We start from the raw sequence: 26,569 nt of genomic DNA, 5'->3' as shown, positions 1-26,569 counted from the left end.
CTTTAAGTTGAGCATGTCTCTATGTTCCACAGGTGTGTGTTTTGCAGTGGTAAACCAATATTTTCCTTTACAAAATACAAGCAGAGTAATTTTGCCTCAGGTAAATTCTTTCTCTGGGAAAACCCATTCAGGAATGCTTCAGGGCTTGTATCTCAAGATAAAACAGAAATCTGTCTTGCTTGTAAGATGTGAGTCAATTTTCATGTCTACGACAGCTGAAAGAAAATTAGCAGAGAAAAAAAAAGTGTATAAGATTAAAATGTACCAAACATAGTAAAACCTTCAGAATATGTACACATGGTAGACTCTACACTTCTTGATAGCTTTTGATTTGATTTTCTGTCTCTTGTGAAGTGCACTGTGCAGCTCTCATGGACCCATCCCGATCCCTTCCCTTCCCTGTTTGTGTCAGATTTCTTCCTTGTCCTTTGTGAAAAGACAGGATGATGGCACGACTGTCCTTCTAGCTCTTGGGTCTGAAGGTGACACTGCCAAATGGTGTCAGGTAATCTACAGACACAGAGAGGGGTGCTGCCCCAAGGGTTTCCCTGATGTGGTGCAGGACTCCCACATGTCCAGTACTGGGTCATTGCTCTAAATTGTGGGAATAAGGCTCCATTGGCTGTCTTTAGAAGGGAAAGAGACAGTTATGATGGTGAATTTCCTTATTCTAAGGTAAGTGTGCATTTTTGAGATTTGATAGAGACAATTTAAAAAAGAATTAAAAAAAAAAAAGTTATCTTTTAAAATGTCAGGCAGGGAGTTTGATTGAGTTGCAAATACGCACCTGAACTTTTAATTAATTTACTATCTTGTTTAGATAGCTGTGTTTTTTGTTACTATAATGTGTGAATGAGCTTTGGTCTTCCTTCTTCATGAAAGCCAGAGGTCTGGCGTGCTGCAGCTCTCCAGCCCAAGCAGGCACCTGTGGCACTGTTGGACCAAGGTGGCTGCGCATCAGCAGCAGAGCCGGAGACCAGCATATAATTACCTTGTGTTTCTTTATGAATCCTCTTTTAGGCGGGGGAATTGCATAACTTAATTAATGTGAGTAATACTAATTATTTTGGATCTGTCATTGCACAAGTGATGATGAATAATGCAGGTACCGCTGTGGCACTAAATGCGGTGGTTGAGGATCTTTTTGCCTTTTCCCCTCATCATCCGCCTTGAAGTATTGTGACATTGGGTGACATAGATAAACCTGAATTCTGTAATTAAGTCATATTTTAATGATCCTGGAAAATATTCAATTTTTCATGTTCTCTTGGTATAAATGTGGCTTAATGAGTCTTTCAGCTTTCCTATCTGCTTACTGCACTGCTGACATTTCTCCATTCAGATAACAAGATGCAGGAGGATAAAACTATCTTTAAAATGCTCCACAATGGAATATGAAGGTTTTCATATTAATGCAGATATTTTCGTGCCTTTAGGTCAATGATTTATTGACATTTATCTGTGGAAGTCTATGTCAGGTCTCTTGAAAAGCAAATATCCCTAAAAGAGAAGTGAGGATTTCAGTGGCTAAATTCGATTTTTATTTTTATTTTTTTTTCTGAAAGAATTCACCTTATGTTCAATGAACATTGATTGTAATTAGTATTTTTTTTTGCATGTCTACTTGTAGAAAGCAAGTTTTAAGACTTCTTGCACTGGCTTCTACATTTGCAAAAAAATAAAAAATAATATATAATGAAAACAGTGAAAACACAGATGTCAGCCCCCTCACCATAAATTGTGCATAGATTCAATTAAATGTGTGCTTCTACAGGAAAAGCTCATTCTTTCCTCGTTCTCTCATGCTCTCCTCATTCCTTCTCCATGATGCATGCACTTGTGGGAGCGATGCCCCATATTTCCTGTGGAAATGTCTGGCCCCATCCTCTTGATGCTCTCCTTTCAGATGTTTATATACATTCATAGTCACAGAATCATGGATAAGATGTTTTCTCCAAGCTAACCAGGCTCAGGCCTCTCAGCCTCTCCTTGCGTGACAGATCACCCTCATCTTCTAAGGGTGATCCACATTGCAGTACAAGCCAAGATGCTATTTCCAGAAAATAAGCAAATTCAAGGCATATTTATTTGCTTTGTGACTGGAACTCAAAGGTTTTCAAATGAGAAAGAAAGTGCTCTTCAATTTCCTCAGTAGAAACAGTTATAAAGAGAAGAAATAGGTTGAAAGAATTGACTTTATTTTCTAGCCTACGGCCAAGCAAACCAATCACGTATAGAAGTATCAGATGTATTCTATGTATAGAATGGTGGAAAAATCTGGTCTGAAGCACAAGTTAACACTATCACATGATGATTTTTAGGTATGTAATTACAATCATGCTGCATTTAGTAAGTGCGAATACTTACATTCCAGAGATTTGTTGTCAAATTGGACATGGGGTTTAATTTAGATTAAATGCAGAAACTTAGTGTCTGAAAATTGCTCTGTATTTTGTGCCTCATAGGCATAAAGTGCAGATGAAAAAAGTAAGATGGAGAGGAAATAAATACTCTATTTGTAGAGACAATGATACATTTATTTTTCTTTTCTAATTTACCATAAAGGTGCATGCATGATAATGGAAACAAATCAGCTTGGTACAAATCCATTGCAAAACAGAGGTGTACTGCATATATGAAAAAGGAAGATTAAGCACCCTAACTAGGGCCCTGTGGTAGCTTTTTTTTTTTGGAATTGATTATTGTGAGACTGAGTCTAAATAATAAGCATGAAATGTTGGTTAGGCTACTGATATATTGTGAACTATATCTAAGCAAAAAAAAAAAAAAAAAGCTTATTTTTTAGCATTAAGGGATGAAATTGAACCAGATTTAGAAGAAACACTTCAGACTATTTTGTGCAATTGGCTAAAACAAATATTGACTCCATAGTAAGGTATTGCAAATAAATTAAATTATTAAGGATTAGTAACTGGTTTAGTCTGTAGAAAATCCAGTGTAAAAAGCTTTAACTCTTTCCCTGGTCCTCCTTGATGCTTTTATCTTTGGCCCTAGAAGCAGTCATGTCTATCTCCTGCACCAAACACTCATGCTCTCCAGGGCTGTCTTTGGCCAAATTGGTCCATAATCTTCAATGAAGTGTTCTCTGGAGGGTTTTATTACTAAATGCTCTTGGTAAGTAATAGCATATGCAAAGTAGATCTGCACACATATGTCCTATCTTGTAGTAAATGGCTGAAGTATGGCAGGAAAGTGCACCTCAGGAAAACTTTTGTTAGCTGAAACCAAGTTACTGAAATTCTCATAATCAGAAACTTGGATTTGTCCTATAGGCTTGCGTATTCATATTCTGCACTTACAAGCATTTGTTTGAGTGCAGAAGTGCTGGTTGGTGGATGCAGCTGGTACCACCTGAAATGCAGACCGATGCTTGGCACAGCGCTCGCCTCAGACCTCAGCTGCCAGCTCCTGCCAGCCCTTACTCAGGGGAGCAGTTGTTTAGGTTCAGCAATTTTGCCGGTGCACCATATATATCATTAGGAACAGCTAGCCTGCTTTCTTTTTTCATTAAGGATGACAAAATAAAACATGAATACGTTTTCTTTTTTAATATGAACTGAAGTTAAATGTTCATTATTTCTTATGAATTTAATGTGAGCAAGCTCTTAATATGATGTCAGTCAAAGTCTTCTCTCTGATCCCTACTTGTCCCATTTTAATTTATGAGTGCAAAGGTCATCCAAGTGTTGCTTCTGGCCCATTTAATTCCCTTGTGGCTTCTGGTTGTGCAACATGTCGTCATGTGTCCTGGTGGGTGGCATACACATTGCATTAGAGCATTATCTGACTTCTGGTGTGCACTGGTTTTCAACAAACCTCTTTCTAAAGTTGGAACAGTCCTCAGTAACTGCTTTTTCCGTGTGTTCTGTAGAAGGATGGTCATGTTGGATGGGGATGATAGGAGAAAGGCAGAGCATTGGACCACACGTGCACAAGGTGTCCTGGAGGTGTCCCAGAGGCTTTTGGTGTATGGCACTGTGTTGGCCAGAAGGGAAAAAGGAGAATGTGATGTTTGTAATGTGACAACGGTAGATAGAAGAGCGAGGGACCAGTGGGGCCATGCTGTGGGTCTAAGGCAGCATAAAGCTGGTGTGGGTTTGTCTGTCCCCAGGGATGCTTAAACCTGCTCACAGATGTCAGCCAGTGTGGTGGGAAGGCAAAGGACTGGAAGGAGGAGGAAAGAAAAGGACTGAGTCAAGTATTTTACATAAAAAATTGTATGTCAATGCTGAATTTTTGTGACATTTCCGCAAAACAGGAGCTGAATTGGTATGGCTGTGCAGTAAGTCTTGTTTGTGTCTTATTGCTACTCAGAATCCAGTCACAACAAAGCCATACTAGCTGACACTGAAACACCATAATTGTTGGGTTTGTAAGCCACTGCATGTCTGTGTAAGAATGGTGTTAGTTCTGCTGATACAGATAAGCTAAGAAGGTGAAAATCGGTGTGGAAAACAAAGTGCTTATTAAGATGGGAAAAAGATATTAAAATCGATCCTATTTTTCATGAATAATCAATAATTAAGAATAAATACAATGGGATAAGTTGGCTTGTAATTCAAGCTTCTTAATGTACCAGTTGCATCCTGTGGATCTGGAGTCTGAATTTTCAGCTGTTAGAGCATGAAGGCACCTGTACCCTGTAGCTAAAGCTATCAGTGAGTGCTCAGCACAGGCTCTGCACATAGGTCCTGGTCTCTGTCTGCCACCAGCGTAATCCCAGATGCTGAGAAAGCAGCAGCTGCCCTCCCAGTACTGCCCTCCCAGTACTGCCCTTAATACCTCGAGATTCCTCATGGCCCTTTTAGGTCCATTTCCCGTGCATTACTGAATGCAGCAATCAGAAGATCCTGGTGAAATAAGTTTCATTTTAATAATCTAAATGCAGTTTGTGGCACCAGAGCTCTAATGACATGCATACTATGATGTTATGCTGTATGGCTTTATGCTGTATTGCATCTGGGCATATTCAAGTATGAAGTTCCTCACATACAGGTTAAAAAGAATTCTTTATTAGATGTACAATCTCTCTTGAAAGAAATTGCACATTTTACTTTCTGTGTGATTAAATATTTCGCTACAAAGAAAAGCAAACTGTTAAGTTTGTACAATGATACATCTGCAACACAGCAGACATTTGCCTTGTAAGAGATGATTGCTTTTCTCTGATGGCCTGGATTTTGTCCGTATGCAGTAGTATACTAAGTAATAAAATTAAGCTGTCACTACTGATAATAGCCTTGGAATGAGAGATATTTTCTTTTCATAGAAATGGACTTCCTCAGAAGTCTAGCTTCTGACACAGATGAGATACAAATGCTAATTTCTCACTGCTAGGTGTGTGTTTAATACCCTGAGCAGGGCCATGGATGATTTCAGTGTGGTAAGAGAGCTGGAACAAAAATAGTCCTAGAGAGAAACTCCAGCACTTGATGAAAAAATAATACAATCAATTAATAGATAATCAAGTATTAATAATTTAAGTGAGCTGGGGGATGAAAGTTGTTAATAATTAAACATTATTCTGATGGATTAAAATTAATCATAGTATCACCTTTCTATCTGGAGGCATCCTATTGATAAATCTGAGTCTACCTCCTGATAGAGCAGATTTCTGTAACCAACCTCAACAGCAGCAAGTGTGCAGTCAGTCAAGAGATGTGGGAAGTATTCCTGGGGGTTATCTACATTTTTACAATTATTCAGGGAAAAGGCTTTAATATCTGCAACAAAATGAATTCCACCAAAGGAATTGACTGTTACTACTATTATTATTATTTATTTTTTAATGCAAATTGCTTTCAGGAGTTACTTTGTGCAACAGAGCTGGGGGTGCCCTGTCCTGGGGGTGGCCAAGGGCAATGTCAAGGTGGTGAGATTGGAGGGTGAAGGTGCTATTTTGGGTGGGGGAGCTGAGCAAGAGGAGAGGCCCTGCGCATGTTTTACTAAGTGATGTTTGGTGATCACTCCAGCTTTACTTCTCTGCTGATCCTTCAGCACACCTCCACTTTAGATTATTTTTCTTGTAGTATTTGAGTCCCATAACTTGGATAAACAAACACTTGGAAAAGCTGGAAGATTACAATTTTCTCATGAATTTTATTCATAGACCTCAAATATGGAAATATGATGTTTGAATTCCTTCCTTGACTGCATGTTTTGCTAAGAGCAATGCCTGTTACATTGCAGGAGGAAATCATCTGTTTCATTTTTCTGTCTTTCCCTTTCCAGCCCTCTGGCCTTTTCATATCATAGCTACAGTTGCAGATATTTTTGTTTTATTTGGAGATGCAAGCAAGTTGTCTCAAATCACCTGTGCATTGCAGGTCAGGATGGTTATTGCCCATCTGTAATGGCTAAAGTGAGAGGCCAGGGAGCTACAGGAAAGAGCTGAAAGTTTTTGGTTGTACTAAGCTGGGTGTGATGTTAGCTTCCTTGGTCTGAAGTGGCCTGAGTAGAAAATGACACATTTCTACATTCAGTAGAAAATGGCCAAATTACATGTAAGTGATATATAAATCACTTTGGAAAATGTAGCAGGTACAAAGTCACCAGAGGAAGAAGGGCACAAACTATTAAAGATAATTTTGAAATAATGAACAAATGGGAGGAAAGCATCTTTATTTTATAGTCCGGACTTTTACACACACATGAATTTTCCAGGTAATTCTAACCTCCTAGTTTCAAGCAGTGGACATATTTCAGTCTCAAAAACAAGGAAGCTCTCCAGGTCCTTAGAAAAATAAACAAAACACCAAAACCTCTTTTCCTTGTCCCCTTTCCCAGTAACACCTGTCAGCTCTAAACGTAGTACTTTACATGCAGCATGTGAGATTCTGATAGTTAGTTCTGTATTCAGTGACTTCTGAAGAAAGGCCAAGATAAAAATTTGGACTCATGAGAGGACCCAGAGACTCGCAGGCTTTTGCTTGCATTTAAATTCTTCTGCTTCTTGGTGCTTGTGTTTGATATCATCTGGGTTTCCACTGTAGCTTGCCCCTGTAAGTGGTACGTTGTTTGCTACAGCTCACATTACAAGCGTGTATTGTTTGCTCTCTGCAAACACGCTGACCTCCAGGGCTCCAGCATCTGGAGTCAGGTCCGTCTTCACGTAAGATGTGACTCATTGGCAGGCAGGGCACAGAAACTGAGAGAGAGCCAAGGAGGGGAGGAATGAACTGAAATCTCAGCAGATCATTCCTGATGCAGTGGTATAAGGGACTGTTGTTCAAGCTGGTTTATTCTGAAACTGCAGATTTGCACACACGTGAACACCAGAGAAAGATTTGCTAGAAAGAAATATCCTAATTTTTCATATATTTAATTTCTAATGAGTTTACACGCTAAGAGTATTAGTTGAATAGTATAAGATATCAAGATTTAGATGTATAACATGAGAAATTAGATTTAAATGGTAATTACATTAATGGAATACTTTAATTACTTGTATCATTTACTTGATCTTCTACATTAGATTTTGAAGCATCTCTAGATCAGCAAGCAGGTCCTTTTAGAAGACCTTGTTGAGATAATTAAAACAGGAGGCAGATTTATCACAGTCAGCATTACAAAAAGGAGAGGAACAAAGAACATTTCCTTCATGGATGAGGTGTGTGTTTCTCCTGCTTTTCAGACACTTACTTCTTGCCTGGGGAGCAGTTCCTCGCCCCCAAAGGCTGTTTTTGTACATGCTGCAAAATTCTCATATGCAGGTCTTTTTATCGATGGGTTTTGAAGATGAAACCTAGCTGGGGGATGCTGGGGAGCTGCAATTCACTCATGGCTCCATCAGCACACAAGAGGGTAGAAAACATGAGTGGTTTTCCAAGTTCAGAGCTCTTGTTTACGTGTAGAGGGGTTTTTATGTCTCAAATCAATACAGAATTACTGTGAGGAAAGCTTCTTGTTTGTTTGCCTGTATGTCTTTTTTTTTGTTGTTGTTATTTTTGTTATTTTCACTGAAATTCACCTAATTCCCTCTAGTTTTACCAGAATTTCTGGCATCACAGGGCTCTGTTGAGGTAAGATGAGATCAGCTTCAAAGCTCTGCTGGTGCTGCAGAGGGCTAATCACAGAAAGGTCTGGAGGAGGTAAGAAGGTAAACTTGGACAAGATAAAAACTCAGCAGCCCTCTCCTGCACATCACTTTTCTAGGAAATTTTCCTTTGGTGAGGGATGTTGAAAGAAACGGTATGATTTCTGTGAGAGCATCTCAGCATGCTATGACTTGTGTATTGAGAGGTGCTTATGAGAGCTCTTCCAGCTCAAAGCCGCCGTCTGTCCTTGTCTTGGGTGTTGTCATTTGGCCCCAGAAAGGTAGCTGATTGTAAGAGGGTGGAGATGAGCAGCACGGCCTGATAATGCTCTTGCCTCACTGCTTTTGACACCTGAAATCAACTCTTTCTGGTGATAAGGAGTGAACTGAAGGAGTTCATTGATGTAACCTCAGTCTCTTTTACACATTCATGCATACATAACTACAGGTATCCCTGCCTATCTACCTCCACGTGCGTGTTTGTTGTGATGGAGAGCTCCAGGAGCTTGCATGTCTGCAGAATGGCTTCAGATATTCCACCTACCTGAAATCTTTGTAGTTTTACTAGGCTGTGTTTGCTCACAAAAATATCTCCTCCGTGTCCCAGTTTCCCATCCCCACCCAGCAGGGGAAGAGTGCTCTCTTAGGATCGCTTTTGAAGACAGTTTTATGAAGAGGGGGTCAGGCGTTTGGGAATGAGGAATGTGGCACATAGGGGAAGAGATAAGGAACTCTGGAAAAAAATCTTTATTGAATATTTTCCAGGTTTAGGCTTTTGTTCTTTATTTTCTTTCCTGAGCTCTTTTTAATTTTGTTTTGTTGGTCAGTGGGAATCATGGCAAGTATTTCATTGAGGATGAACTGTGTAATGACAGTGATTAGCATTCACAAAGGGTAGCTCAGAGATGGCGAAAAAGACAGCTCGGCAAGTTTAATAAATGCTTTAATAAGTGGATCTGCTTCCTTGGTGCATGGGGAGAGTACACAAACCAAAAAGATAAAACCCAAAACCCACACTGGGATTTTCAAATTACCCCTAGAGATTGTGCAGAGATTACTTACGCTATTCATGTGAACAGAGCATCCGAATCCCTTGAAATCCTCCTCTCAATCATGTCCAGTGCCTGAAGGACTTGCTTTCCTGGAGGGAACTGTTTCTGGAGAGAACTGGGAGCTGCTGCTCCTGTGTTGGGCTTCAAGGGCTCACAGGTTTCAGGTTCTCAAGTCCCAAGGCTTTAAGTAGAGCTGAGTAAAGGGCTTAAACCCATGAGTGGAATAAGAATTAAGTAATGCTTCCTGCCCTCTGTGGAAGTCAAAGCTGCATGGGTGGATAGGATCTGATGTCTGATTTCCTGGGTCTGGCCCGCAATTGACATAGGTTTATTCAGAAGTCACCTGCAGTCTGTCTGTTCTGGTGTGTCACCCCTCATGGCTCTTCTGTCTGCTGGGCATTGGTGCCCTTTTAGACAGATTTATGCTATAGACCATGTTCCTATTATGACCAGTAGAATAAGAAACAATGGGGGAAGCAGATGCATAATCTGTTTTTTTTGTTTGTTTGTTTGTTTGTTTTTTTCTCCTTCGATGTGAAATTCCATTTCATTTTTACTCTTTTTCATTTTTCCTTTTTCTTTCTTTCTTCTTCAAGAACAGGTTTGTGTTTGCTTTCTTTTTTTTTCTTGTTACTGTAATGGGCTTTCTTGCTTCTACAGCCATAAGAAATCATGGCTTGATGAGGTTGCTGTGATACAGTTAAAAGTTTAAATTAGAAACTCACAGTGAGAAAATCAGTGAGGCATGATTAGTTGAATTTTTTTAATATAGCAGCCGTATTTTCGTATTCATGTACAGGAATGTCATGTCAACTGCAGTAGGGCTTTTAATACATATTAATAGACTCGGTTACAATGTGGATTGTTTGTACACCTTTTGGCAGACGGCTGAGGTATTAGGTCTGCACAGTATAGATTAGTCACTTGCTAAAGAAAACAACACACGAGGTCAACTCTGTTTGGAGACAGAGTTCCAGTGCATCGGTCATTCAACCAAGAAGTTTAGAATTGCAATCAAATTTGCCAGCAAAATAAAATAAAATTCCTTTGTCAGATAGGAGTTCAGGTTGTTGCAGGTTGTCCATCTCCCAGGTTTGATTCCATCGTTTTACTCGAGCCTGTCTAGATGTCAGACACCCCACGTGGTCACACGCAAGGCAGTAAGCAGTCTGCCTTGAAATTTGTGATGTTTATGAATGGAGTCGATCCTGGACCATTTTCTCTGCTTGGTGCTGTTCAGAAAACAGAATTAACAGACGATTAATCTGTGAGTTCTTTAAATGCATTACGCTTCCCAGTTAGTGTCAGACAAATGATGCAGGTTTTGCAGGAAATCCCTTTAAGCAAACAGTGAAGGGCACTCACCTCTGAGCTTTAATGCAGTGGCTGCCTGGGCAATTTGTTGCAGTGCTCAGATACCTCCTTGTACAGATTGTTTGTAATCCCTTTCGTAACCTTGGCATCACTGAAGTAGTCTAGAAAGAAATGTTTTAAAAATAAATATCCTACATTTTCTTTATTTGAAATCTTTAAAACCATCTTTGATCCTTAAGTTTTCAAGAGTAGAGACAGAGTAGAACTCTTAAGTTTTAAGAGTAGAGGTTTATTCTTTATCAAAATGATTGTTGGGGCACTTAATGAGATTTGTGCCAGACTAGTGACCTCAGTAACGTGTCTGCAGCAAGAACCTTGCTCCCGCTAACTGGGCACACCTCTCTGCCCAGCATGGAGGCTACGTCCCTGTTCAGCTTATTTGTGTAGCCTTTATGTGTGTCAAGACACCCATTTTGAATAAGGACTTACACACCTTTGTGTGGAGCTAGTCCCTTTAAACAGTTGCTGTGCAGTGAAAGAAATGTGAAAACAATTTCTAGTGCAAATCATGAGAAGTGAGAAATGTGCCTCTTTCTGCACGTTACGATTATGTTTCTGTTAAGCAGAACCTCATTTTCTCAATGCAGAAGCACTTAACTCTGCAAACTGCCCTCTTGAAAAGAAAGTGCAAGAAAATCGTACTTAAATCTTCAAAGAGAAACGTGAGATAAGGTGGTAGCTAATATTAGTGTGTGATAACCGCCTGACGGGCTCGCACCGCGCTGACGTGCTGTGTCACTGCCATCGCAGATGGAGCAGAGCTCTTTGCTGGAGATGTAGCAATTGCAGATCAAGTGATATATAATTTACTGAACTGCTTGTTAATTCTGTGATGTTATGAAATCTCCTGGGCATATAATTACTACAAGTGTTTGCTTGACTTTACTACATAGCTTGACATATACCGTAGAAGTTTGTACCTCGGAAAATTATGACCTAGATATAAAATGCAACTATTAGGGAGCAAAATATTACTGTTAAAGGAGAATGGACGAGACTAAAAGCACTTTAAAAATGCCTTCCATGGCTTGGAATTGCAAACATCCATCCCGTCTCCCGCTGATTACACGCGTTATGGTAGCAATTGTTTCCCTGGCTGGCCTTTAATTTCCCGCAGTACATTGCCATGCTGCTCTCCAGCCCGGCAGTCACAGTTCTACCAGAAAGACAGCAAGGACTGCACGGAGGGAGCATGATTGACAGATATTTTAAGCCTTTTTGTGGTTCAGGATTAGTGGCACGCTGACGTGCAAGGGTAGCATGTAGGCTGCTGGGGCCTGCCTGCTGCGGGAAGCTCTGACTCCAGCAGGGAACTGGAAGGACTTTGGGATGCCGTTGGGGTCTTTCCTTCCCAGAGGTTCAGTGTCAGAGCCTGAGCTCTGCGGAGCCTGGAGCAAAGGTGGTGCCATCTTTGTGACGAAATTGAAATCATACTCCTGGTTATTTGTTGTGAAAGAGCTGCTGAGAGCCTTTCAAGTTAAGAAAGTTAGCCCCTGAGCAGGGGTGAAACAATAGTGCAGGGTGTTTGAGCTGGATATTGCAGGGTGTATGCCGCACCTGCAGCTTTTGTACAGCATGCTGACCTGGCATGTTAAATAGGTGTTGGGTTAGCCCCAGCCTGCTTTGTGCTGGGACATCTTCGGCAGCACTGGTCCTGTCTGCACATCCCTTAGGTCTAGAAAGAGAGGAGCCACACTGTGTCAGTCTGAGGTGTTCTGCAGTCCTGGGTGGTCCCTTTCAAGAAGGAGAAGTAGTGCTAGAGATAACAACTAGCTCCTGGATGGATCCTCCTGGCTGCATCCTGGTTGTAGCAGCCCTGAAGCTGGTTTTGCAGCCAGTGAGAGCTACCTCTGAAAGGCTGGGATGCCCAAACTTGTCCTGGATTATGCGGGTTTAAAGTCTTTGTGGAAAACACTGGTTTCTGAGTGTGAAAGCAGTATTCCTTGTACCCAACAAGTTCGGTGAGCCAGCTTTGAACATTAGACAAGTTGAGAATGGAAACAACATTCACGCTAATAAAGAAAAGTTACAAAATTGGAAATGGTGTTAGAAAAGAAAGCAGAGAAAATTAGGAAACAGAAAGATGCCTTTTAAGTGGGGCTTGTTAGCAGCTGCAGAAGGCGTTACTGCCTTCTGAAACAAGAGGAACTTGTTTCTCGTTCGTCTTGACTTTGGTACTTCCAGTCCGATGATTTTTTTTAAATTATTATTATTTGATTTTTATTTTTAACTTTCTAACTTTCTGGCTACTACTAAATGTAAATGGCATTTTATAATAGCCCTCCCTGCTATACCTGCTGATTTGGAGGACCTGTTTGTGGTGTTTGCATTTACGTGCCTGGTGCCCAGAAGGGTGCTAAGGAACTGGGCTTTACTGGAGAATGAATCAGAGGAAAACAACGATTTCAGACGTTGCCCTTTTATGTTTCTCTCAGGAAACAGGCTGAATTGCAGACATTTGGTAACATTTTACAAATCATATAAATCATTTTAATAAATCCTCACCATCCACTTGCTGCCCAAGAAAGGTTTTCCTGTCAGCAGGTAACAGAAGTTGGCTCTAACCTTAACCTTGCTTTGCTTTACTAATTGCTTCCACTAACTGGAAAGTCTGGGAAAGAGATGTGGTGCACAAGTGGAATTTGATGCGTTTACCATAGAAACAGATCAATTTATTTATTTATTTGGTTGGTTGGTTGGTTTTGCCAGTTAAGATGAAACCAGTCAGGAGCCTCTCTCCTGACCTCAAAGGATACAGCCTGGTGCAGTTCAGCATCCTCTGCAGCAAGTGCTACCAAACAACTTGTACAATATTGTATTTCACAATGTTTCTCGTTTTATATTTATTTATGTGAATATAGATGAGATTTTCTTGCTGCCATTAGTCTTTCTTTTTGAAATAAATCCCCACTGTGTCTCTCCACTTGGAGAGATCAAGCGGGTTTGAAATCCTGCGCTGAAGGAGCATTTGCTGCTGTGCCTCAGTGAGCTGCTTTCCTCTCCCCTCCCCGCAGACTGCTGGCACCGCTGCGGCATCTCCTGTTCCCCACGCAGTGCTTTGGGACCTGCTGCTTCATTCATTTCTTCCCTAGCGCATTCCTGCTCCTGGCGCACAAGCTCTCCCAAACCCCTGCCCTGTCTGTCTCTGTACAGCACTGGTCCCAAACTCATCTGCATTCCTTGCTATTCTGACAGTTTCTGCCCTCTCCCAGGAGCTGTTCACTCTCTCATCTACATCTAACAGCAGCTGCTTCGAGGCCCCGCGTAGCTCTATCATGCTTGTTGGTGTCTGGTCTAATTTCCTCATATTCTCCTCTTGCTGCCTCCTTTTTCCCTAAACTTTTCTCTCCCCATCTCCTTTGCATACTCCAAGTCCTGTGTTTGTCTGTTTGGCTTCGCAGTGCTGCACCCCTTAAGCTCCAGCCTGCGATGCACTCTCGTTTCTGCATAAAGGGGTACTGCAAGCATCCATGCTCACTGCTGAAACATCTGGGCTCAAAAAGCACTTTTTTTTCCTCTTTCTGTTTTATCTCCAGTGTCAAATGTAGTCTTAATGGATGGGCGGGTTTGCACCAAGTTGGCTCTGCTGTCTGCAAGCAGTGAGAGTCTGAGTCATGCTTCAACCACGTAGAGATGAGTCAAGGCAGGTGTCTGCTTCATGAGCCATCGGCCTGAAAAAGCAGCCTTTGCCCAAGCAAAGCAAGCCTTTATGGCATTTGTTCAACCCAGTTGCCCTGAGTGCTATTCCTGGGGCAACCTGTGGGAGAATTTTTTTATTCACATTGTGAATCTCATCTCCTTTCCCATCCTTTAGGCAAACCTGTTTAGTATCTGTTGTGGTTTAGCATTGTTAACCTGGTCAACTTTATATTTGCAATTATAGGTAAAAGACAGGGGATAGAAGGAAAAAAAATTCATTTTGTGAAGCACTCTGCCAATCTACCATGCCATAAAATGAGAAGCTTTGGTGTAACAGCTACAGCGTAATTATGTAAATGACACAATTTAATAATGATTATTAAATCCCAGCAAGTTTTATTTCTTTTCCTTATTATTGATGGTTCCCCTTGATAGCAAATGACAGGGTGCATATCAAAATTCATTTCTGTGGAGACACTGCACCACTTGGGCTGCTTGGAGTGCAGGGCACCTTTCAGGCGCAGGTGGAGGGTGCTCAGCAGACTTGTTAACTCTGCAAGAACAAATGTTGTCCATGAGGATAGAAGGAAGGGGAGAGAAAACTTGCACAATAGCAAATATTTAATTAAAAGAGCTGCTTGGGCTGACTAGTTGTGGCAGCAGCTGCTTAAACAGAGATCAATGCTTTAAATAACTGCAGCTAAATAAAAGACGGAGGAGAGTGGAAGGGAAAGCTCAAAGGGCATGGGCTGTAATTGCAAAAGAAGTTTTCATTTTTACATTGCAGTGTCTTTACCAGCCATTAACAACTTCTCTGCCTGTTTGGAAGACCAGGATATCCACAAGCTCTGAGGGTTTTACACCGCTGCCAAAGAGCAGATAGGAGAGTGTGAAGGCAGGCAATACATCACCCGCAGCTCCTGCTCTCCCATGCTTTAGACACACTGGCTCTAATGAGGAAATCTCCCACTGGCTGTTCTGCAAAGTGGAATAAAACAGAATTCAGTAGCTAGAAGGTTTGCTCCTGTCTTATGTTCCCTGACAGAACTACAGAGACAACCCTGCTCGGGGGCCTGCGGCCACTTTGGCCTCACGCCCTCGTGCCAGGGAGCTGCCCTGGCCACAGACACGTTTCTGCATTTAGTAGCAGTCTCTTGGATAGTCCTCTTTGCACCTTCTTAACCTGGCACACTGTGGTCTGCACCTCTGAAAGATCCCTGTTATTCACCTAACACAAAATATTATTTATAATAGATCAGCATTTCTCAGTCGATGCCCAAGAGCATCCCTCAGGCTGCAAGATGCAGTTCAGCTATAGAATAATTGATGTTGTTTACGCCAAGGAGGTCCACATGATGGACACACCAAAGGTGTTGGACAAGCACGAAGAGCACAGGGTGCAGGGGCATTTCAGAGACTCCTAGAATCAGAGAATGGCTCAGGTTGGAAAGGACCTTTGAAATCATACAGTTTCAACCCCTAGATTTCACCCAGTTTCACCCACTAGCCCAGGGCCTCGTCCAACCTGGCCTTAAACACCTCCAGGGAAGGGACATCCACAACCTCTCTGGGCAGCCTGTGCCAGTGCCCCACCACCCTCTGTGTGAAAATTTGTCTGTGTTTGGGGGAGCTGCTTGAAACACTAGGATCTGTAAGAAGTGAAGCCATGCAGCTTGGCTCTCCTGTGCCCTAGTGAGCTTTGTGGGCTCAGAGGCAGCTGCAAGGGAGCATGAAGAAGCAGAAGTCAAGTCAGAGAAAGTTGAGAGTAAAGTGCATGAAATGTCACATGCAGTGCTTGTCTTTTTAATAACTGACTCCTCTCTGTGGTTTTCTGAGTTATTTTCTGATCAGCATTTCTAAGGTGCATAGCGAAATGTCATGGGTAAGGATTACAGGGCAATAAATGGATCTGTCTATGTGGTGCAATGCAAATAAGATGAAAAACAACACAATCAACAGTATTTACGATTTCTTCAATTTTTAGAGAAAAAGGTGCCTAACACACACAGTGCGTATAGAAGCTCTGTGCAAAGTGTACGATACAGTTTTCATGTGCCCAACATAGGAAGTGCTTTTACCCAATGTGCATGTAATTGATTAGTACAACTTGTTCTGAAGAATATCATGTTATGGGCTGAATGGGTAATGAAAGCCATGGTTCTGCATCGTTATTTAAGATTCTCCATTCTCCTCATTGTGTACCTAGGCACCCTAGTTGGATTCAAATCTGGATGAAGATTTTCTGTGTTATCACCTGAAAATAATGCAGTCACTAGAAACTGCTTTTCTCTGTCTTCTCAGTAGTGAAAGGGCTGATGAACATGGATCCAAAAGAGAAACAGAATTAGTCTTTTCCCTTTATTTCAGAGCTGCTGCAGATACATTCAATATATTGTCAGCTAACTGTCTTCATTTTAGTTGATTGATGTCTTGATTCAGTACTCCGAACAAAGGCATTAATGGAGAGAAGTAACTGCTGCAGCTAAAAACTCCTCTGGTTGTAGAGTATGACAGTAGGAATGGTGCATGAGCAAGTGCAGAAAACTTTCAGTCCCTGCTGCCCACGATCAGAAGTAATCCTCACCTTATCAGCAACCCCATTCCCTTGAAAACCTCGGTACAAAAGATTTCCATTAACATAAGCCATCAAAGCAAAATCATGACCTGATAAAGTGTAAATTTATCTATAAATTGTAAATTTAATCTACTAAATGCTATTTAGTAGAATATCTCAGGCATTTCCATTAAGATTATGAACTTCTTTCTCGCTGGAGATCCCAGTCAAAAACTCATCCCATCAGTTTCTCATGTGCCTCTGAAGAGATCATTGTGGTAGTTCTCCTTTGGTTTTAGGATTTGATGTGTGCAAGCTGATGGGATTCTCCTCTTGGGATCTTGGGAGCATACTTTGGGCAAGAGAGGGACAGTTCACCTGTCTGGGACACATCAGAAACAATTCATCCCTAATGAAACAAGTAGGAATAATTGCTGTTTTGTGTTGTTTTTAGGGTAATTCACTTGCAGTTAAATACCTTTTTTTCCCTGTGCACATTGTCATCTTGCTACAAGCTCAGGGAACTCTAAAGTAAACACGGCCCCATGCTGTGAAAATCACTACACAAAGTGGGAACTTCATTGCTCTGCAGTGGTTTCTGTCACCATCAGGTGATTTTCCTGCCACGGGGATGGCCCCCATACCACGCGCATGCCAAACTCTTCACACAGCCCATTAGCTCCTGGGTGCTGTAAATTTCCCCCCTCTTTTACTACCTGATAAATGCGGCCTTTCTCCAGTAACTTCCCATCAAGAGACTGGGAGAGGGATGTGCTGATTTACCCAGGCTTTCCAGGGGAATGAGCAATCTCATTAAACCTTGGGGCTGCAGGGGAGCTCTGCAGTGCAGGACCCTGCCCACACCTCCAGCCCACCAGGGCTCTGCAGAGCCCCTGGCCCGAGCTGGGTCTCAGGTGAGGCAGGGATCCTCCTGAAGGCATTGCTTTGCTATAAGGCATTTGTTGCTATTGTCATGAGAAAGCTCGTGACTTTCCTATTGTTCTCCACTTTGAAACAAGGAGAATGAGTGTGCGAAAGAACAAAGTGCCTTTGCCGCAAATTCATTGTGAAACCAGGAGGATTTGCATTGCCTCCACTCAAGGAGGCTGTCTCCTGCAGTCTCATCTGAAAACAGACCACAACCTGCTTTTATGTCCTTTGTGCCTGGCTGACATGCCGTCATTTCCAGTCATTCAGCCCCGGTGCTACTGTACTTTGTTTTGGGCTTCATGCTTGACCTATGAGCTGAAATGCTAATTGTTGCTGAAAATTTTGATTAATATGAAACGAGTTTCAGCCAGAAATGTAGTAAGCTCATTTAGGACATGTTGTGTCTCAAGTTTAAAATAATAATAAAAAAGCTTCAGACTATGGTTTAATTTTTAGCCAGCTGGTGTGCTTTCAGCTATATCCCTAAAGCTCACATCTCTGCTGCTTTGCTACCAGCACGGGGGAGTGACTGTCACTGTGTGTCTGTGGGCTTGTGAAAAAGCCATGTGTACAACATTCCTCCCTTACAGCTTTATCTGCTGGTGCTGGAGCAGGCACGCTGATTCCACTGGTTAACAACTACTGAATAAATGTATGGCAATGCCTTTAGGAAAGGGTGATGTAACAGATATACTTGGGGGGTTAGGCTGCTGTTACCTCTGTAAATGTGTGCATCTATAAAGCCAAGAGCTTTATTTTATGATGGCTTGTACAAGTATTATGTGAAGTGTGCTTTGTAGTGTGATGGAGAAATATAATCTAAAATTACAGTAGGATATTTTGAATTTAATTTTAACTTTAGATATCATAAAAACTTGCTAATCAAATCATTGTAGATCTCTCAGAAGTTTGTAAAGTATTTACATAAGCGATTTATGCTGCAGGATGTAGAATGTAAAGCTCAATTACACTATCTTAAATACAGATTTTCCCCTGAAAAATAAGAGGTTGCTGCCATAGTAAAACTAGAAGAAGGCTAGAAGGAGTTAAGTGCAAAGGTACAGATGGGTTCCTACTCAAGAAAGGACCAAGTTCATGCCTATAGACTTAAACTCACCTGTTACAGGGAGCCCCTGTGCTCCTGTGGCTGGGAGTTGCTGCCCCTGCCCTGCACAGAGTGTGCAGGTCCCCATTCAGCTCTGCCCAGCCCCTCTGGGTCCCTCAACTCGTAACTGTTAATTTTCTGTGTTTTCTTGGCTCTAAGTGCCTAAAATAATGAGGGCTATTCTGCAGCCCGCAAGAGGAATGTTTTTATGGCAGGCCATAAAAGTCTGTGTTGCATGTCCTAGTTGCTGATGTTAGAGGATGGGAAGATGTGAGCGCGAGGCAGCAATATTCCCTTGTTCTCATGCTCTTGGCTGTTCCCCAAGGCTCCTAAAAACTACACGTGGCAGTTCACATAGAGTGAACCAGGTGACCCACTTTGAAAATGAACTGTGGAAAGAGCCCAGAATGAGGGACTCATTGTCTCAGGTGATGGGGATCAAAATACATCCTCAATTAAGAAAAAAGTTACTTAAATTTGTGGAAGATACACCTGTTGGTAGATGTTATGGATGAAAGTTTAGGTGCTCCACCTGTCTCAGAAGGTCATTCTACAGCTGTAGGAAGCAGCAGGATGTAGGCACCTGGGGAGCAGCGCTCTGCAGTGCTGCTGCTGACCCTTGCAGTCCCATCAGCAGGGTCAGGCCTTAGAGTCACCTGAGCTAGGCTCAGTGGTGAACGTCACCACTCTCCGTAAGTTAGTGCACATGCTTTTATTTATTCACATATTTAAGAATATCCACAATGGTAGCATTTGGCTATGGGGCATTTAGATTTGTATGTGCCTAGTTGTAGGAACGACCCTATCACCAATTATCTCGATCTCCTTGTATGTGCTGTGTCCATGATGTTAAAACTAAAGTTTAATGATATATTTAGTATAAACAACATACTGTTCACAGTTAATACTTATTTCCTTGCTTATGACTAAACTAAACTAGGGATTGATTTCCCCTCTGGGTTTTCTTCTGAGCTTTTATTGCCCCCACGGGCCTTGCAGGGCAGCCACTTTCCGAGTAGGCTTTGTCATGAATATCTGCAGCTGCAGACAGGAACTTTGTTTTCAGCCATTGTGTGATTTGTATCAATTCTGGTGTTTTATCAAATGTTCTGGGTCTTAAGCTTGCTCACACAATTTTCACAGAGAGCAAATACAGAGGTGGGGAGTTTTATTTAAGGTTGCTCGGCTTATGTTTACAAATGATCCTCTGCAGGGCCAGGTCAAGTTCAGTCAGCATTAGGTTCGTTCAGCAGCCAGACCTAAATGGGTACTGATGTATTATTTATTCAGTTTAAATACCATCCATTGCCCAGTTCCACACTGGTTGCAAAACCAAACGCTTGCAGACTTGAAGGGAGACATCCAAAGTGCACAATGGAAATGTAAGCAATAATTCATTCAGATAATCTTAAGTTACATGAATCATATTGGTAAAATGGCATGAGGGAATCATTTTTTAATATATGTTTTTTAGAAAAGCCTGAAGATCTCACATTCATAAATGCCTCTATATCCTAGAAGTGAGGCTTTGCATTGACAAGCAGCTACCAACAAGCAGATCACATGTACTGATTAGAATCCCATTTCTGTAGTTTTCAGTCATTGTGTGCATGTGTAAGATGTGCAAGACCTTAAGAAATATGATGCTTGTACTCGATGATTTAGTAGTACAGCTCTTCAGCTGCTAGGTGTACAGAACAAATTAAATCAGAGCTGTCAGGTGCTGGGCAATTATAAGGACAGAATGATGACCAAGAGAAAACATTAACCATTCACAGCCAGCTTGTAAATGGCGTGCGAGCATAGGGTGTGATGTGCAGAGACTTTGGGAGAATTGCATTTTAGGATTTTGCTGGAAACAGCTGGGAGTCGACAGGGAATATGCAAAAATGGTCCCCTGTGGGGAGGCAGTGGGACAGGAGATGCTTATGTACGGCACTTCCCAGCCCCACCTTGCTGGTGAGATCATGTCTGGTGCTCCTAGCTGCTGCCTGGCTTCTCCTCCAGCTAAACAGCACCTGGCAAGCCAGGCTCCCCACACCCCTACTTATTTCTTAAATCTTTGTCCCAGGGAAATTCATGGTACTACTTACACTGGTTCTTGAATCAAGTGTTACTCCTGCTTCTCTTGCGTAAAACGTTTCACAGCCTTGCATGCGTATTTCTTCAATCTTTATATGCATTCTGTCACGTTTTTCAACCTCCAGTTTTGGGAGGTTGAAAAATCTAAAGACTAATAGATTCCAAAATTGGGAAGGTACAATAGCTGAAATCGTGTTCGAAACACTTTTTCTAAAATAAAGTTGAGATGTTGTCTAAGTGCACTGAAAGCTTGTACTTTACTTGTGCTGTCCATTAATGTTCATAAAGTCCTTGGCAAGATAAATAATGCTCAGGCTCCTCTCACTAACCCTCCTGGGAGTGAGGTTGCATCTAAAAAAATCTTCATGTCTGTATGATACAGCCTAGTATTTGCTTGGGAAATATTTTACCACAGCAGGAAGACCCTTTCTGATTTGGATGATTACTTTAATCACCTCCAGAATTTGCATCATGGACTACTTTCCTGAGAAGTAACAACTTCCAAAAATAGGTTACTGTGATGGAGTCTGGTGACGGTTGTCTTCTCACTGCTATGTGCACTGAGACATCCAAAAGCTTTTAAGAGAACAGCCATGTATAACATTGACACCTGAAGTGAAAGGATGGATCCTTATGAATATTCCTTCTCATCCTTTCCAAATATATCCGGACACATGAATGAGTCTGCAGGCAGTGTTGTTTTGTTGTGTTTTGTTTGTTTTGTAGCACTTTTTATTTCCCTGAAATACTACAGCAGCATAAATGTTGAAGTTGTGGCATTACATTTCAGGTTTCACTAGCATAAATATCAGCCGTTCTCAGCTAACTAGCGAAGCAGGGAGGTTTTTGTTACTCAGGGCATGGAGAGCACAGAGGTGTGTCTTCCAGCCAGTGGGATTTAGATGATGCTCTGGATGCCAGAGGGTGGCTTTGCCAACCTGGTGGGAGGTGATAAAGAAAATCAGAAGCTAGAGAAGCTGCTGGTCTTCTGAGATGGGGGAAGTCTGTCACTCAGGCTGGGATTCTTTTTTTTTATCTGTGACTGTATCCAAGAATTAGAGTACTTAATTAAACTCCTGTGCTATACAGTCACTTATCTTGCAACATATGGTCTAATTAAATAACCAAATTTTAATTTCTCATACCAGGAAACATTTTTTTTATTTTTTTATTTTTTTTTCCCAGAGTTTTCTTCTGCTGTTCTGTGACTGGAGCCACCCCTGAAGGCTGTAACTTCTAATTACCAACAGCTTTTATTTAACAATCTTGTAATATATATGTCACTGAGAAATTAAATTTGATTCTAGCTAATGAAAAGGTCACTTCAGAAATGTACCAAATATTAAGCTGTGGGAATTCGGTACTTTCATTAATATTTGCACTGTACAGAATTTACACAGCAACTAAATCTTGCATATTTTAAGAGGGAAACAAATAGCTGAGATTGATGCCTTTTTTAATAGTACAATGTAATTTCTCTTGGAAGCACTAGACCCCTAATCTGGGAATTTTGGCTGTCATTCTGCTACTGTTTATGAGCAATTTTAATGCAGTAATTACATGTAGGGAAAATTGTTCACTAGGTTTATGAGATAAATGGAATTTATTTATTTATTTACTTTTGCTGCTTAGTTGTCCAATATTTGTATTGCGTGTTTCTGGGAGCAATGGTATACAATAATATAATCTAGAACTGCATCATTCCTTACAAATACTGATATTTTGAAAGATTCGCTCACTGTAAGTAAAAGGCAGCTCATTAAACAAACAAATGAGCTGTCCTTAGAGCAATCAGTATTTACTATTAGCCAAACAGCACAGTAAATAATGAATTGCAGGTAAGGAACTACAGATAAGTATTTGCAGTGAATTTAAATTACTTGACTTAAGCCTGAGGCTGACGGAAGAGGGAAACATAGGGAGGAGGGGGAAAAGGAAAAAGGAGAAGGGATCAGTAATGTAACGTTTCTTGTAGCATTCTTGTTTGTTGTGCTGAGGAAAGGTTTTTTCCTATCAGCTTTTGCCACCCCAGTGCAAGGGATGCTGCAGCTGACTCCTAGGGAGAACAAAGGAGAATTTGGGATTCCTGGGAAAAAAAGACAGGTACCCAACTCAAGCTGCAGGGCTGTTCCAGCTCCCTGCAGAGCAGAGCTGTTGTTTTTACCAAGGTCAAGATTTTGCAGGTTTTTATCTGGCATATACTGGCCCCCAGGAGAGTGCTGTGCTTTGGCACTACTGAGACCGAAACCCGCCCCTTGCTGCCAAGTTCTTGTGCAGCTACCTCATTTATTTCTCCAAATTGCTTAAGCAGTTAAATTGTTCATTTGCTAGGAACTGGCACAAGATGAGAAATTTTGGTTTGGGGTTTAATAATCATAGGAGCGAAGCATTGCGCTGCCTGTTTGGGTATGTGGCACTGCTCGAGGCTGGGATGGATGGGGGAGCCTGGGAGATGGCTGGGGTCAGTGATTTAGGAAGAGGCTGAGGTGGGCCCACCACACACTGGGCTGCAGCAGGGAATAAGGATTTTACTGGGCAGAGCTTTGGAAGGGCCTCTTCCTCGCAAGTCAGGGCTAGGAGGAATCAAGCCAAAGGAAATTTCTACTGCCACAAACCAGTGTGCTGCTGCTACTGGATGCTGCCTTAGCTGCACATAGTGGGTCCCTGTCTGTGCTATTCCTCTCTGCCCAGCAAAGCACTGAGCAGATCAGCCAGCTTCTTCCACCAGTGAATGCTTGGTGCCTAAAATACTTATAAGACATCTGTTTTTTAGCCTCATTTCTACACAAATGAGGATTATGGGATTATCATGTCTGTCTGTTGCCCTCTCGTTGGCCAATTTCAATCTTACACCAGGGATTTTTGTCTCAAAGATGTTGATTTCCAGGAAGGTTGAAGGAAAAAAGTTATCCTGGTAGCATACCACGTGCTCATTAATATTTCACCAAGATATTGCAAGTGGTGCTGATAACTGAAACCCTCCATGTACCTACATTTCTAGGGCTCTCTCTCCTTTACTCCTCTGTGAGTTGCACTTAAACACTCATTAGAGATGAAATTTTTCTTCTTTGGCTGGTGCCTGGCAATTTTGCCTTGTAATGCAGAGCCTAATGATGTACAATGGATTGTGTAAAACCTACCTGCGGTAGTTCTGGGATTATAGAGTAAAAGTGGAGTTTTCGTGCTCTGGTCCTTATTAATGAACTAAATTGGATTAAGCCTCCTTTTTTAGACATAAATGAAAGATAAAAGACATGTGAGATTTATGAGTAAGGTCATTAAAGTACTAAATTTCTCTCATTAGGTCTGTTACATTACTTTCCAACTTGCACAACTCTCATTAGAAAAATTTATGAACTGGAATGATTACAAATATACCATGTTTTAAGCCATCCCTGCTTTTAATTGCAAAGCAAAAAATAATTATAGTTCTGTGCTATAATTGATATGTACCTTTTCTGCAAGTATTTTTTGTTAGAGATTTAATGTAGAGCCTTCCCAAAGCCAGGGGGTGGGGGGAGAGGAGAGGAAACTGTACCACTTTGTGCAATTTAGCTGCAAATCCTGAAGCATTGCTTTAATTTAGTAACCTCGTTAAAACCAAGTTAATATTGCAAGCTAATATGGCTCTTTCTTCTCCTTGCTAGACATCCAATTTCCCATCCTTACATCTGATTTGAATTGATGGTGAGAGGAAGCATAAGGTATCTCTCATTCTGTTTGGACTCCCTGTTTACTGAAGAGTGATGGAGATGCTATTACGCACAAAAAGGATCACCATATGCCTGTTTTTCTTTGTACTGAGTTTGGCAGCAGCTATCGAAATACCGTTATCAGGTGAGTTGTAGCTATTTACTGAACACTTTGCTGCTTTGTTTTGGTATCTTTTTTTTTTTTTTTTCATTTTTACCTTTCCCTGAAGAAAAAAATATTAAATCCTATTTTTCAGTTGTTTCCTTTTGAATTTAATTCTGTCAGAAAATGGCCTTTGGGAAATCCAGAAGTGATAAAAATATAAGCCGCTTTGTTTGGTCTTGTTTAAATGCAGCAGTAAACTTGTCTAATAACATCTATCTGATGTTCAAGATCCAACACACCACTTAGCTCCAAGGGTTCTGCTTTGTCCTTCACGTAGATTCCTCATTTTGGCTCTAAATCTCCCTGAAGCTGGGTTGATGTACACACAGCCTTATTTACTTGTCTCGCAACCTGCCATCTCAGCCTGAAGAAGGAGCAGGTGTATGTCTCAGGGAGTACATTAGTCCCCAGAGAAGAATTTCCTATGGCTCACATACCACCCTGGGGAGCACTGGCTTTATCCATCTCTGACAGGGAAGCATTCAAACTGCCTGTTTTACATGGCTGGTGTGTGTTCGGTATGTGGGAAATATGGGATAAGGCTTGTATGGGACAACCCCATGAAAGCCAGTGGATCCCAAAGCCCAGGGGAACCAGGAGGATTACTGTTTGCTTTTTGGGTACAACAAAATTCAACAGTATTGGGTTTTGGATGAACTATGCTGAGGGAGAAGGAAATGTAAGCTTTTTGCAGACTTTTGGGTGCTGCAGCCTCAGAGCAGGACATGGACCCTCTGCAGTGCGTTGCTTGGGCCTGCTGTGGGCTGTATGCTGCCAGGAGCCCTGGCTGCAAAGGAGATGGTTATCAAGCAGGTTTGTAGCATATTTTCCTAAAGCTACCTGAACTTGTTTACCAGTGAAGTAGATGGAAGTGTTTTAGAGGAAGGTGTCACAGTGGCTCCTGGTGTTCGAGTAGAGCAGAAGTGGAGCTGGGACTGAAAAGTGCAGGACAAACTGTCTGGGCAGCCACTGTCCTTAAGTACCTATATTGGGGGGGGGGGATCGAGAGGGGAGGGGATGACACACACACATCGAGCCCTCCATGTGCTTTAATGAAGCATTTTATGCTTTAACAAAAAGGAATTATGGCTGATCTGTGGAGCTGGTGGGTTTGGAAGTGCTTGGCTTTGAGACCACACGGTATGGTATGATACCCCGGATACCCCGGTTTGCTTCAGCTTTGAGCTTCTTAGGCTTAAAAGAGAAACCAAAGATGTTAATTTTCTTCCCGGCTGCCTATAACAATATGATGATCTTATTATCCCCTGCTCCACAGCAGGGTGCATCCTCCTTTCTGCAGCTCTGTTACACAGGCATTTGCAACACTTTAATTTCCTTAGGAAAAGAAAAGTTAGTGAAACATCACCGCGTAACTGCGGGACTGCTAGTGGCTCGTCTGCTCTGGAGGGTGCATTAAGTCATCCATGCAGCCGATAGATTTCTTTGTAATTTTATCCAGGATGGAGACAGAAGTTTGCTAATTCATGCGTATTTATCTGTGTCTGTAAATCTGTGTATAAAACACCCAGCTATTAACTTCACCATGGAATAAATAGGAGACAAGACAGTGCTCTGACAACCAAGATATTCATACCTGTGTGGGCTTATTTCATGGGGGATATTTTTGGGGTGAGTTCTGCCTCATAATTTCTTACTGAAACAAGTTTCCATATGGTGAAAGCCACAGGCTGTTGAGTTGCTGTGTTTATAAACAAGTGTGCGGTACACGTTGGGAGCTGCACCGTCGGGCATGCAGCTGGTTATCGAAAGGTCAGTCCTGCTGTAGCCCTGCTCTCCAGGTCTGATTTGGCTTTGGATTTGGCATTAGCATGGCCCAAGCTTCTCTTCTCTGTCTGGATGGGTTGGTTATACGTGGAAGCAGACACCAGCAGTGCTAACTGAGGGCATGACCAAGTGCA

General features: G+C 41.7%; 1 protein-coding gene across 13 annotated transcripts in view; it reads left to right on the top strand.

The window, feature by feature from the left end:
* The window catches only part of CHL1 (cell adhesion molecule L1 like), a 125,732-nt gene that overhangs the window by 44,943 nt on the left and 54,220 nt on the right, over positions 1-26,569 (top strand). For 11 of the 13 annotated variants that reach the window (XM_068694328.1, XM_068694324.1, XM_068694320.1 and 8 more), the window contains one exon: positions 24,440-24,629. In XM_068694328.1, coding sequence (XP_068550429.1) covers positions 24,539-24,629 — 91 coding nt within the window. In that variant the 5' untranslated portion in view covers positions 24,440-24,538. Of the gene's footprint in view, positions 1-19,252; positions 19,403-22,809; positions 22,896-24,439; positions 24,630-26,569 lie in introns of those variants that run through there. The other 2 variants (XM_068694326.1, XM_068694327.1) reach the window with 2 other exon arrangements.

The sequence above is a fragment of the Anas acuta genome, chromosome 11 (assembly GCF_963932015.1).
Source record: "Anas acuta chromosome 11, bAnaAcu1.1, whole genome shotgun sequence".
Classification (NCBI taxonomy): Eukaryota; Metazoa; Chordata; class Aves; order Anseriformes; family Anatidae; genus Anas; species Anas acuta.
This window is presented reverse-complemented; position numbering and strand designations above follow the sequence as displayed.